The 14,576-nt window shown below is 45.7% G+C and overlaps 1 protein-coding gene across 1 annotated transcript; it reads right to left on the bottom strand.

The window, feature by feature from the left end:
* Window positions 1–8,406: 8,406 nt before the first annotated feature.
* LOC132867892 (cystatin-B-like) lies at window positions 8,407–14,279 on the bottom strand. The gene is made up of 3 exons (XM_060900864.1): window positions 14,069–14,279; window positions 8,693–8,794; window positions 8,407–8,605 (listed from the first exon to the last, which is right to left on the bottom strand). Exons 1-3 carry the CDS (start codon window positions 14,138–14,140, stop codon window positions 8,477–8,479), a joined length of 303 nt encoding a protein of 100 aa, XP_060756847.1. The 5' UTR covers window positions 14,141–14,279; the 3' UTR covers window positions 8,407–8,476.
* Between the last annotated feature and the right edge of the window lie 297 nt (window positions 14,280–14,576).

Raw genomic sequence — 14,576 nt, 5'->3', positions numbered from 1 at the left:
GGGCCTGCATTTGTTTATTAACGGTGGTGTACAGCTGAGAGAGCGCTGTGCTAACATTAGCATCTGGTGGGATATACACAGCAGCAATGATCACTGTTGTCAGCTCTCTGGGCATGTAAAAGGGTCTACACTGCACAATCATTACTTCCAGGTCAGGAGAGCAGAGTGTGTGTATGACCCTACTGTTTGTACACCAGTCCATATGAACATGAATACAGAGCCCCCCTCCTCTGCTCTTACCGGAGCTTTTATTCCTGTCGAAGCGGTGCATGGAGCAGCTGGTTAGCTGAACGGCCGAGTCCGGGATGAGCGGATGTAGCCAGGTTTCCGTGATAATCATCACACTGCAGTCACGAATGTTCCGGTCGTGTGCCATCAGTAACTCCAGTTTGTCAATTTTGTGGATGATGGATCTAGCATTTGTGAGGAAGATGCTTGGTAGCGGGGGTTTGTAGGGCTGCTTTCTTAGCCGTGCTAGTAGGCCGCCCCTGCAGCCCCGCTTCTGCCTCTGCTCTCCGTGCCGCCTCCGGCATCTCTTTGGCCCAACAACAATCCAGGGTGTGACTGGCGATCTTGCTATGTCCAGCGGAATGCTGTGGAGCTGCTCGTAATCCGTCGTAATGTCCACATGACACGAGAATCCCACCTTCCTCAACATAGCTGGGGTGTAGATTTGTTTTTTCTCACCCACACACACTTGTACACACAAAAACATCCATGCCATTATGGAAACTATACACTGAATCCGAGAGCTCAGAGCCGCTGCGTCCTTGCGCGCCACCATCTTGTCAAAAAAAAAAAACACCACGCCCCCGGGGGTGGTAGTGTGCAGCCGCCCTTACAGGCTACCCGAACACAAAAAAAAGGTGGTTCGGGAAGAACTCGAGGCCATGCTCGAAATGGGCATCGTCGAGGAGTCCCACGGTGACTGGAGCAGCCTGGTGGTCTTGGTTCCCAAGGCCGACGGGTCGGTCCGGTTCTGTGTGGACTATAGAAAAGTCAACGTGGTGTCTAAATTCGATGCGTACCCAATGCCTCGTATTGATGAGTTGCTGGATCGATTAGGCACGGCTTGCTTTTATTCGACACTGGATTTGACAAAGGGTTATTGGCAGATCCCCTTGACTCCACTATCCTGAGAAAAAATGGCCTTTTCCACACTGTTTGGCTTACACAAATTCGTCACACTTCCTTCTGGGCTGTTTGGGGCGCCCGCTACGTTTCAGCGGCTTATGGATAGGGTCCTCCGCCCCCATGCCACCTATGCGGCCGCATACTTGGATGATATTATAATCTATAGTAATGACTGGCCGCGGCATCTACAACACCTGAGGGCCGTCCTTGGGTCGCTGAGGTGAGCGGGTCTCATGGCCAACCCATAGAAGTGTGCGATTGGGCGGGTGAAAGTACAGTATCTGGGCTTCCACTTGGGCAATGGGCAGGTGCGTCCCCAAATTAATAAGACGGCAGCAATTGCGGCCTACCCGAGGCCCAAGACCAAAAAGGGGGTGAGACAGTTCCTGGGGCTGGCTGGCTGGCTATTATCGTAGATTTATACCTTATTATTCGGATGCCACCAGCCCGCTGACTGATCTCACTAAAAAGAGGGCACCAGATCCAGTCCAGTGGACGGAGCAATGCCAGCGGGCTTTCTCTAAGGTGAAGGCTACACTGTGTGGGGGGCCACTGTTACACTCCCCTGACTTTTCTCTCCCCTTTATGTTGCAGACGGATGCATCGGACAGAGGGCTGGGGGCTGTTTTGTCCCGGGGGTGGAGGGGAGGACAGCAGGAAGCTGTCAGTGCATGAGGGGTGCTACAGCACAATAGAGAAGAAGTGCCTCGCCATCAAGTGGGCGGTCCTCGCCCTCTGCTACTACCTGCTGGGATGCTCTTTCACCCTCTGTTCGGACCATGCACCCCTCCAGTGGCTCCACCACATGAAGGATGCCAACGCGCGGATCACCCGTTGGTATCTGGCACTCCAGCCCTTTAACTTCAAGGTGATCCACAGGCCAGGGGCGCAGATGGTCGTGGCGGACTTCCTCTCCTGTCGGGGGGGGGGGGGGGGGGGGAGTCAGCTGCAGGCCGGACGGCTGCCTGGCCTGAGTCGGGTGGTGGGCGTATGTGGCAGCGGGGGCGTGGTCAAGTGTTGGTCTGTGACAGGAGGGCGGAGTCAGGGAAGGTAAGTGGCAGAATCACTGCACCTGACGTCAATTAACCTGTTTGTGTGTCTTCCCTAGTGACCGCGCCCTATGTAAGGAGGGAGAGAGAGGAGGAAGGGGGCTCTCTCCCGAACCAGACGACTAATGTGTGTGTGCATGTGTCTGGGTAACTGGGAGTTTGTGTGTGACTGAAAAGTAACACAATAAAGAGTTTTGACAACTCAGTTCTGGCCTGCCGTCCTTCTGTGCTCCACCCACCCGCTCAAACTCCTACATGCATTAAGGGTTATTTCTAGTTCATGGTTTCTTGCACTAAGGGTCTTTTCTTGTTTATGGTTTTTTGCGCTTGCATTTTTGTCTTTGCCTGTCTCATGTTTTTCTCAAGTTGTTTGTTCTCATTTTGCCCAGGCTATTTTTGCTATTTGTTTTTCATCCTGTTTTTCTTTTGCCACACCCTTTCTTCCCTGTATTAAATCATCTTATTTATTGAATTACTGTCTGTGTTCTGTTTTTGGATCCTAACTTCACCATACCTCCACCAGCCCTAACAGTACGTTCTGGCCAACATGGATCCAGCGGAACTCGCCCATCTGAGAATTTTTTTATTTGTATTTGTCCTTTATTTTACCAGATGATATCCCATTTGAGAATGGCCATCCAGCAGCAAGGGACTCTCCTCAGGACCCACCAACAAGACCTACAACAAATTACCCAGAACCTCGCCACCCTGTCCAATGCACTCAACCTTCTCACCACGCAGATGCAGTGTTGTCAAGCCATGCCTACCCCTGCTCAGCCGTCTCCTACTTCAGCTCCTGCCACCACCTTTCTCCACGAACTGAGACTTCCAGCACCTCAGCCCTACAATGGAGAACCAGGTACTTGCAGATCATTTTTGTCTCAGTATTCATTGATCCTAGAACTGCAACTTCTGGCCTTCCCCACAGAACGTTCCCGGGTAGCATATACAATAACGCTTCTCACCGGCAAGGCCAGAGAGTGGAGAACTGTGGTTTGGGATGCCAATGCACCCTTTTGTTCCAGTTTCAAGGATTTCTCAGAGGAGATGAGGTGAACTTTCAACTGCTCTCTGTCCGGCCGGGAGGCAGCAAGAGAGCTCATGGAGCTGTGGCAGGGGTCCCAGTCTACCTCGGATTACACCATCGAGTTCCAGACGTTGGCGGCTTTGTGCAGTTGGAACGAGAACGCCCAGATTGACGCGTTCCTGCACAGCTTGTCCGACGCCATCAAGGACAAGTTGGTATTGCGGGAACTGCTGTCAGACCTCTCCAGCCTCATGGACCTCACCAACCGCATCGATGCTCAGATCCAGCAACAGAGGAGAGAGAAGAACTGCCCCAGATTCACCTCCTCTCCACCTCCCGCCGCGTCCATTGAACCCATGCAGGTAGACCGGGTTCGGGTGTGAGCGGAAGAATGACATCGCTGGTGGAGCATGGGGGCCTGCTTCTACTGCGATCAGCTGGGACACATCTGCCGAGCCTGCCCGCTAAAAGGACGAGCCCACCAGTGAATCAAGAGGCCCTGGTGGGCAACGCTCAGAACCAGTCCCCCGCTAATCGTCCATTACTTCCTGTCATCATTATCTGTGACAATCAGCGTCACCACCTCCAGGCCCTCGTCGACTCAGGGGCGGACAGGAACCTGATCTGCTCTGCCACCGTCAAGCATCTGGGAATCCCACTACTTGCTCTTGACGTCCCTCTCACTGTCCTGACACTCAATGGCACCAGCTTGACCAGCATCACCCACCTTACCGCCCCTTTCACCCTAAGGATTTCCGGTAACCACTCAGAAACCATCCAGCTTCACATCATGAACAACCCCCACATACCCATCGTCCTAGGATTACCATGGCTAATGCAGCACAACCCCCACCTTAACTGGGCTGACAACACTATCCTAGGCTGGAGCCAGTCCTGCCTAGCTTCCTGTCTGAACTCCGCTCTGCCTCCTGCCAAACCACCTCAGCCTTCAGACAGCGAGATTCCTGACCTCTCTCATGTGCTTTTGGAATATCTGGATCTCAAACTTGTTTTCAGCAAGACCCAAGCAGTGTCCCTTCCTCCTCACAAACCCTATGACTGTGGAATCGACCTCCTACCCAGGACAGTGCCACCCAAAGGATGACTCTACTCTCTCTCTCTCTCCCGTCGAAAGGCAAGCCATGGAGAAGTACATCTCCGGATCTTTGGCAGCTGGGATCATCCATCCTTCCTCTTCCCCAGCAGGGACGGGATTCTTCTTCATGGAAAAGGACAAGTCGCTCTGCCCCTGCATTGACTATCGGGGTCTCAACACCATCACGGTCAAGAACTGCTACCCACTACCGCTCATGACCATGGCCTTTGAACTACTCCAGGGAGACAAGGTATTCACCAAGCTAGAGCAACGCAATGCATACCATCTCATCAGGATCAGGGAGGGGGACGAGTGGAAGATGGCCTTTAACACCATGTTAGGACTAGGACTGTTTTGTCCTCTAGAGGCCGCTGTTATTTCCTTTTCATGTCATGTTTGTTTTGGCCTCTAGAGGCCGCCACTGTTCCTGTGTTTTGTGTTTGTGTTAATTGCCTGTTTAGTCCTGATTATCTTCACCTGTGTTCAATTTAGTTTGTGTATTTATACCCCCTGAGCTCAGTCCTCTTGTCACGGAGTCTTTGTGCTGTTATGTTTATCTCCAGTTTCCTCTGTACTGTGTTCTTTGTTTTGCACTTTGCTTTTCTTTTGGATTTAGTAGTGACTGTGTTTTTGGATCTTCTGAGCTTTTGCATTTTTGCCTTTTCCTTTTTGGACTTTGAACTTTTGGATATTTTATTTTTCCGTTTGTCTTCCCAGTGTTGGATTATACGCTTTGTTTTTTTTTTTTGTTTTTTGTTTTGCCCTGGATTGTATATAGTGTATATAGTATAAATAAACCTTTTGATACTTTTTCTACTTCCGCCTCACGCCTCTGCATTTGAGTCATCCCCCTGGTGGCCTAGTGGGGGTTTGCTGGATTATCACACCAACGAACCAGGTTCGAATCCCAGCAAAACCCTAACACACCACCACTGGTCACTATGAGTACCTCGTGGTCCCTTTCGGCCTGACCAACACGCCCGCAGTCTTCCAGGCACTCGTTAACGACATCTTAAGGGACTCCCTAAGCATCTTCGTTTTCATGTACCTGGGTGACATCCTGATCTTCTCCCGCTCCCTGGAGGAACATCAGGGTCACGTCCGTCAGGTCCTCCAGTGCCTGCTAGAGAACAAGTTGTTCATCAAGGCGGAAAAGAGCGAATTTCACCAGAGCTCTGTCTCGTTTCTGGGATTCATCATCTCCCTGGCAAGGATTCAGATGACCCCCTCAAGCTCGAGGCAGTTGCCAATTGGCCCACCCCATCTTTGAGACGAGAGCTCCAGCGCTTCCTAGGATTTGCCAACTTCTACAGGTGCTTCATTCGCAACTTCGGCATGGTGGCTGGACCTCTCTCAGCCCTGACCTCGACCAAGACCCAATTCAAGTGGGGGGAGGAAGCAGAGAAAACCTTTTCCACACTCAAGCACAGGTTTACCACAGCATCCATTCTCACCATATCCGATTCTACCAAGCAATTTATTGTCGAGGCCAAAGCTTTCGAGTCAGGGGTCAGAGCTATACTATCCCAGAGGGCCAGTAACGACAAGGTCCACCCATGCTTCTTCTTCTCCTGCCGGCTATCCCCAGCCGAACGGAATTATGACATCGGTGACTGAAAACTACTGGCTATTAAACTAGCCTTGGAGGAGTGGAGGCACTGGCTTGAGGGGTCGGAGCTTCCCTTCCTAGTCTGGACTGACCATAAGAATCTGGAGTATCTCAAGTCCGCCTTAATTCCTGTCAAGCTTGTTGGTCTCTCTTCTTCTCCCAGTTCAACTTCACACTCTCCTACCGCCCAAGCTCCAAGAATGGCAAACCCGACGCCCTGTCCAGGATGTTTTCTTCCCACCAAGAGGAGTCTAAGCCGCCCGAGACCATCCTTCCTCCATGCTGCCTGGTGGGAGCTGCCATTCTAGAGGTTGAGATGCTTGTGCAGAAGGCCCTGGAGCAGGACCCCGGTGAAGGTAGCCCCAACAACATTCCTCCTAACCATCTGTTTGTTCCCTGTCCTGTACGAACCCAGGTGCTGCAGTTGGGTCATGAGTCCAAGCTGGTCTGTCATCCGGGAACCGCCCGAACCCTGGCACTCATCCAGCAGTGCTTTTGGTGGCCATCCATCAAGGAGGACGTCCAGGAGTTCGTGGCAGCCTGCGACACATGCTCCCAGAACAAGACAACCAATCTACCCCCTGCCAGCTTACTAAGACCCCTCCCAACTCCATATCAACCTTGGTCTCACATTGCCCTGGACTTCGTCACAGGACTCCCCATCTGGTGGCAACGCATGCATCCTCACTGTCATTGACCGTTTCTCCAAGACCGTCCATTTCATTCCTCTGCCCAAGCTCCCCTCAGCCAAAGAAACCGCAGAATTACTCATCCACCACGTCTTCCACCTACATGGACTACCCACTGACATCATTTCTGACTGGGGCCCTCAGTTCACTGCACAGTTCTGGAGGGCCTTTTGCAAACTAATTGGGGCCACCTGTAGTCTCACCTCAGGCTTCCACCCACAGCCCAATGGCCAAGCAGAATGGGCAAACCAGGCTTTGGAGGTTGCACTCAGGTGCATGGCATCCAGGGATGCCAGTTCTTGGAGTAAGTACCTATCCTGGATCGAGTACGCTGATAATACTCTTCCTTCATCTGCCACAGGTCTCTCACCCTTCCAGTGCTCCCTAGGTTACCAACCACCACTCTTCCCCAACCAAGAGGAGGAGGTCGTCGTACCCTCAGCCCAGGCCTTCATACACCGCTGCAGGAGGATGTGGGCGTTGGCCCAGAGAAAACTCATTAGCTCCACCCTAGCATCCAAGAGGCAGGCCGACAAACGCTGCTCTAAGACGCCCACTTACCGGGTGGGGCAACAAGTTATGCTCGCCACACGCCATCTGCCACTCAGAACCGTCTCCTGCAAGCTGGCTCCCAGGTACCTAGGACCCTTCCTCATCAAAAAGGTAATCAACCCATGTTCCATCAGACTGGCACTACCAGTCACCATGCAACGCATCCACCGCACGTTCCACATGCCACAGCTTAAACCTCTGGTCTCTAGTTCTCTTCCACCAGCAACACCCCAACACTCTTCCTAAAGCACCTGGAGGCGCTCGTTGGGGGGGGGGGGGGGGGGGTACTGTCATGCTCCGCCCTGGACATCCACTCCGGAGATTACGGATCTCTCACACCAGCACCGATCCAGATCCGGGACAGGAATTCCTTCTCCCCTGTACTCACTTCCTGGTTTTCACTGCTGCTTATTTAAAGGCCATTCTCAGACTGTTTTTGCCAGAATGTCTCATTTGCTTTTCTAGCCATTTCTGTGCCTCTCTTGCTCCTCATGGTTTTCCTCTCTAGCGATTTTCTCTTGTCCATGGTTTCTTGCACTAAGGGTCATTTCTTGTTTGTTTTTTTGCGCTACCATTTTTGTCTTTGCCTGTCTCATGTTTTTGTCAAGTTGTTTGTTCTCATTTTGCCCAGACTATTTTTGCTATTTGTTTTTCATCCTGTTTGTTTATCTTTTGTCACACCCTTTCTTCCCTGTATTAAATCATCTTATTTATTGGATTACTGTCTGTGTTCTGTTTTTGGATCCTAACTTCACCATACCTCCACCAGCCCTAACAAAAGTAAGCCAACATTAAGCTTAAAACAAGTCCTGACTTCAACCCTGTTTGAAAATATATGGATCGTGCTTATAAGTTGAGTCCATGCCAAGAAAAAAAAATGTAATTGAACTCTACCAATTCTACCATGATGAGTCGTGAAATATCCAACCAGAATTCTGCCAGAAGCTTCTTCATGGTAAACAAAAATGTTTGGTCAAGGTGAATCTTGCAAAGAGACATTTTACCCAAATATTAGGTGTGCTGTATGTATATTTTTGACCATGTGTTGATTTCAGAAAACGCAAAGAAAATTAAAACTTATGCACCAAATTCTAGTGTTTTTTTAAAGATGTATGCTGTACATTCTGCCACAGAAAAAAAACAGTACAAAGAAATTACTGAAAGCCCAAATATTGCCATGACATTCATGTTACTGTATGTAAACTTCTGACCGTGTGTGTGTAATTTATTTTAAAGAGACTGTAAATGACTGATATTTATCACTGCCATTTTATTCATTGAAGCAGCTCATTGCTTGACAGTTCAGGACTTAATACATGTTCAGAAGTATTCGATGGCGTCCTGATGGGTTTTGGCTGTCTGTATTCCATTAAGTTGCAGGCTGCCGCCAGCATGTGGCAGCATTTTATAGACACGCAGGTGAACAAATTCCTCACCACCTACATGGACCTGCAAAGCACACATGTAAACAGATATTTACCTCTATTGATGATCGTTAAACACAAATTCAACTGTGCAAGCGTGTTTGAGTCCTACCTTGATGAAAAAGTTTGTCCCAGCTACCACCTGTGACTTGTAGGATTTAGCAGTGAAGATGTCAAATGTTTTTCCAGCTTTTTCCTCTGCATGAGGTTTCATCTGTGATTTCAAAAACAGTCATTAGTAGTCAGGACTTCCATGACTTGACTTATGACCTCTACACATAGCAGTTATTGATCATGTTTGTGATTCAACAATATGACTCCTAATAACCTTTTACTGACTGACACACACACTTTTAACCAGCAGTTTTACTATGAATGGAACAGCCTACATTTTTCTTTACAACCCTATTTCCAGAAAAGTTGGGATGTTTTCTAAAATGCAGTAAAAACAAAAATGTGATTTGTTAATTCACACAAACCTTTATTTAACTGACAAAAGTACAAAGAAAAGCTTTAATAGTTTGACTGACCAACCTAGATGCATTTTGTAAATACAAACAAAGCTAGAATTTGATGCTTGCAACACAATCAAAAAAGTTGGAACAAAGGCTTTATTACCATCGTATTACATCACCTTTCCTTAAAAAATTTTAAATCAGCTGGGATCTGACAATACTAATTGTAGCAGTTTTGCAATTGGAATTTTTGGCCATTCTTGCTGGATACAAGACTTCTGCTGCTCAACAGTCAGTGGTCGCCGTTGTCTGATTCTCCTCTTCATGATGACACATACATTCTCAATAGCAGACAGATCTGGACGGGCAGCAGGCCAGTCAAGCACACGCACTCTGTGTCTACAAAGCCATGCTGTTGTAGCCTGTGTAGAATGAGGCCTGGCATTGTCCTGCTGAAATAAGTATGGACTTCCCAGGAAGAGACGCTGACTTGAATATGTCTCTCTAAAATCCCAATATATCAAAAGGTACCTTCACACACGCATGCAACTCACCCATGCCGTGGACACTGATGCCCCCCCACACCATCACACATGCTGGCTTTTGCACCTTTCTCTGATAACAATCTGGATGGTCGTGTTCACCTTTGGCACTGAGAACACGACATCTGGTTTTCAGATGCAGTGGTGGACTATTAAGAGACAACAGTTTTCCAAAGTACTCTCAAGCCCATTAGATTGATTTTATTATCATTGTAAATAAATACAATGAAATTAAATACAATCCTTGGTGCAAAAAATGTGCAAAAATGAAAAAAATTCATTGAAGGAAGGCAATTAATTTTCTTTGGGTTTTCTGAAATCAATACAGGGTCAAAATTATACATACCTTGTCAAAAATATACATACAGCACACCTAATATTTGGGTAAAATGTCTCTTTGCAAGATTCACCTTGACCAAACATTTTTGTTTACCATGAAGAAGCTTCTGGCAGAATTCTGGTTGGATATTTCACAACTCTTCATAGTAGAATTAGCAGAGTTCAATTACATTTTTTTTCTTGCCATGGACTCAATTTATAAGCACGATCCATATATTTTCAACAAGGTTGAAGTCAGGACTTGTTTCCAGCTTAAATGTTAGCCTACTTTATCCTCCACAACCAGCTCTGATGCGTGTTTGGGTTCCTTGTCCTGTTATAATTCCCAAGTCGTGTTCAAGTTTCTGATGGTTTATGCTGAAGAAATCTGAGGTAGTCCTCCTTCTTCATTATTCCATCCACTTTGTACAATGAACCAGTTCCACTGGCAGCAAAAGAGCTCCAGAGCTTGATGATCCTACCACCACCAGCAGCTGGTACAGTGTCCCTCTGTACATGGTGGTCATTGTGGCCAAACAACTAGATCTTTGTCTCATCTGACTATACGGCTATCCTCCAGAAGGCTTTTTCTTTTTCCGTGTGGTCAGCTTCAAACTTTAGTTAAGCTTGAAGGTGTCAATTTTGGAGCAGGGGGTTATTTCTTGGATAGCAGCCTCTTAGTCCATGGTGATCTGAACTGTAGACAGTGATCCATCAGCTGCCAGTTCATGGCAGTGCTGTGCCATGGTGGTTCCCAGGTTGTGCCTGACCATCCAAACCAATTTCCTTTCAGTTGAGGGTGATAGTTTGGGTTTTCTTGAAGCAAAGTGACTACACCTCACAATAACTTGGATACAATTGTTTGAACTGATCTTGGAATTTGCAGTTGTTTAGAAATGGCTCCAAGAGACATTCTGGAGTTGTGTATATCTGCAATCCTCTTTCTCAGATCTGCACTGAGCTCCTTGGATTTCCCCATTTTACTGTGTGTTGGTCAATTCAATGAGTGCTGTAAACAAACCCTTTTTCTGAAGGCACAGATAAGCTACCAGCTGTAGTCAATCATGATCACTAACGAAGTTAAGAGACCTCGGCCTTGGCAAGATAAGAGACATTTTATTCTTAAAGGTCTTTTTTTTTAGGGTGTCGCAAGCATCAAATTCTAACTTCGTTTATATTTACAAAAACACAATTAAGTTGGCCAGTAAAACTATTGAAAATCTTAGCTTTATACTTTTGTCAGTTAAATAAAGGTTCACATGAATTAACAAATTACATATTTTTGTTTTTAATTACATTCTGGAAAATATCCCAACTTTTCTGGAAATGGGGCTGTATAAAGGAATCCCCATTAAATTGAAATCCAGTTTAAAAATGTATTTATTTTCTCAGATATTTAAATATTAAATTAATTGATATATAATAAATTTTTTGAGGTCATGATTTTCATGTGGTTAGTCAGCTGGGATAGGCTCCAGCTTGCCTGCAAGCCTGTAGAAGAGGCCAAGCATACTTGCCAACCCTCCCGATTTCGGCGGGAGGCTCCCGATTTTAGCCTCCGTCTCCTGCCTCCCGATTGTATTTGTTAAAAACTGGGTAATCTCCCGGTTTTGGGAAATCCCTACCGCCAAGTTAAAAATACTCCCGATTATGTCCAATCAGAATCGTATGAGAAACACTGCTGACATCAACTGATTTTTAACCAATCAACGAACAGAACGACAGTCACTTCCGTAATGTAGGATTCACCCAGGCTGTCCGGCATTTTTTACAAGCAGTCATTCATCATGGCCACTAAACCTAATACCAAATGGCAAAAATATGAATGCAAATACCAGGTTGCATGGGAGAATTAATTTCCATGGATAAGCAAATTTCGACCAGCCAGACCAAAGCATTTTGCAAGGTAAGCGATTCACTGACCGCACAGGTCAAAGTTTAGAAGTCTGTATGTTTACATCCGGGTCTCACGAATTTATTTCAGTTGGAAAATTTTTAACGCTGGGTTGGGTGGCCGTAACTATCGAATTTGTTTGGTGAGTGTATTTGAATAGTGTGGCAGTGTCTTAGTGCTATTTTGAATTTATGTTTGAAAGTTTTAAGCGAAAGTTTACAAGTGAATTATCTGACTGATTTTGATAGAGTTTTGAGGTTTTAAGTGAAAGATTATTAGTGAGTGTATTTTGGTAGTACTAAAATTTTGCATTCGAGTGAATTCCTTTGTGGAGTATATTTTGATAGTATGGTATAGTGCCATTTTTAAATTTTGTTTGAAAACTTTCAGTCAAAGTTTGCAAATGAGCAAATTCCTTTGATGCATTCCGATAGGATTTTGATAGGATTTCTAGTGCTTTTTAAAAATTCTGTTGGAAAGTGTTTAGTGAGAGAGATTCATTTTAGTAGTATTAAGACAGTGCAGTATTAATTTAACTGAGTTGTTACTATTTTGGTTAAATCTTATTAAAATTTTATTTAATTCATATATGATATTATAGGGGGCGGCATGGTGGTGTAGTGGTTAGCGCTGTCGCCTCACAGCAAGAAGGTCCTGGGTTCGAGCTCCGGGGCCAGCGAGGGCCTTTCTGTGTGGAGTTTGCATGTTCTCCCCGTGTCCGCGTAGGTTTCCTCCGGGTGCTCCGGTTTCCCCCACAGTCCAAAGACATGCAGGTTAGGTTAACTGGTGACTCTAAATTGACCGTAGGTGTGAATGTGAGTGTGAATGGTTGTCTGTGTCTATGTGTCAGCCCTGTGATGACCTGGCGACTTGTCCAGGGTGTACCCCGCCTTCCGCCCGTAGTCAGCTGGGATAGGCTCCAGCTTGCCTGCGACCCTGTAGAACAGGATAAAGCGGCTAGAGATGAATGAATGAATTAATTAATTTATTTATTTTTATTTTGAACATGTATAAAAAAAGTATGTAACTATTTGTACATACAAAAGAAAGAAAACGAGAAATTAAAAATAAATAAATAAAATAACATAAAGAGCTAAGACATTACAAAACACCGCACATTGTTCGAAAAAGGAGTGGGAAGAAGTACAATACTTTTTTAATTTCCCACCCTTTTTTAACTACCCCAAAATCCAAACTACATTAATACACCTATAAAAATATATACCATAAATACACTTCATGAATATCTATATAAATATATAATTACAAAAATAAATATGTGGGCGGCACGGTGGTGTAGTGGTTAGCGCTGTCGCCTCACAGCAAGAAGGTCCTGGGTTCGAGCCCCGGGGCCGGCGAGGGCCTTTCTGTGTGGAGTTTGCATGTTCTCCCCGTGTCCGCGTGGGTTTCCTCCGGGTGCTCCGGTTTCCCCCACAGTCCAAAGACATGCAGGTTAGGTTAACTGTTGACTCTAAATTGACCGTAGGTGTGAATGTGAGTGTGAATGGTTGTCTGTGTCTATGTGTCAGCCCTGTGATGAACTGGCGACTTGTCCAGGGTGTACCCCGCCTTTCGCCCGTAGTCAGCTGGGATAGGCTCCAGCTTGCCTGCGACCCTGTAGAAGGATAAAGCGGCTAGAGATAATGAGAATGAAAATGAGAATAAATATATACTACATACCATATATATATACACACTTCATAATTATCTATATAAATATAATTACAAAAATAAATATATACTACATACCATATATACACTTCATAAATATCTATATAAATATATAATTACAAAAATAAATATCTACTACATACCTATCCCTGTAAATATGAATATATAAACTATCCCCATAAATAAATACCATACATTTAGAGATAATGAGATGAGATTACTATGTACTTTTTGACAGAGACTTGTTTAAAAGCAGCTACATTTGAATTAGTGGTGGAGGAAAACACTTAAAAAAAACAGGTCAGATGCATCTACATTTGAGATCTACGTGACACTTCAACCAGTCACATGATACTTTGTGCCAATCCGCCCTAATGATGTCATCATAATTACACATCATTATTTTCTATTGCTATTTTCCTGTGGAATCAGGGTCGGGACATGGAGAATATACACACTTAAAAAACTACTACTAAACTGCATCATTCCTTGTCACCTGGGTGGCAGCCTAAAAGAGTATTTAAAATATACTGTACATTATCTACTTCCGACAAAGGTGCATGCTGTGAACCCCAAACCCCCACCAAACTCCTAAAGCACACAGCTACCTCTTCACAGATTTTCTGCACTTCCTCAGTGGCATCCTTTTCCTCGGTGGTTCCTCCGCACAACAAAGGCATTTTCGATGTCTGGAAGCAAAAGTAAATAAAATTGTTTACTCTAATGTTCCCAAAGCCTTCCTAAAGTAATGAAACACACTGGATAACCACAACCTGCTACTCCTAAAATCACCTGACAGGAAATACAGACCTCCAAAAACAAATACGTGTTTCTTAACAGAAAAGGAGCTGCACAAGATAGCCAATCATAGGGTTAGAACCCGCCCCTAAAGAGAAAATCCAGCCAATCATAAGGCTGCTTCCTGTGTCGAAAGAAATTATCTTAACGTCATTACATGTGTCTAAATCAAAAGCACGTTTTAACAACATTCAGAAATGGTTTATTGTTCTTATTCTGCTTATTAAAAAAACAACCGGGGAGGGATGCAAAGTTTGTAAAATGCATAAACTGTGAAACACACTGTGTCCGAAATCACTCCCTACTCACTCACTATTT

The sequence above is a fragment of the Neoarius graeffei genome, chromosome 19, assembly GCF_027579695.1.
Source record: "Neoarius graeffei isolate fNeoGra1 chromosome 19, fNeoGra1.pri, whole genome shotgun sequence".
Taxonomy (NCBI): Eukaryota; Metazoa; Chordata; class Actinopteri; order Siluriformes; family Ariidae; genus Neoarius; species Neoarius graeffei.
This window is presented reverse-complemented; position numbering and strand designations above follow the sequence as displayed.

What these genes read in the sequence shown, in the direction of transcription:
- LOC132867892 (XM_060900864.1), bottom strand. Translation starts at nt 14,140, where the DNA reads ATGCCTTTGTTGTGCGGAGGAACCACCGAGGAAAAGGATGCCACTGAG. An exon ending in TGCAGAAAATCTGTGAAGAG is followed by an intron (nt 8,795 to 14,068) that starts GTAGCTGTGTGC and finishes TTGAAATCACAG; the next exon opens with ATGAAACCTCATGCAGAGGA. An exon ending in GGACAAACTTTTTCATCAAG is followed by an intron (nt 8,606 to 8,692) that starts GTAGGACTCAAA and finishes TGTGCTTTGCAG; the next exon opens with GTCCATGTAGGTGGTGAGGA.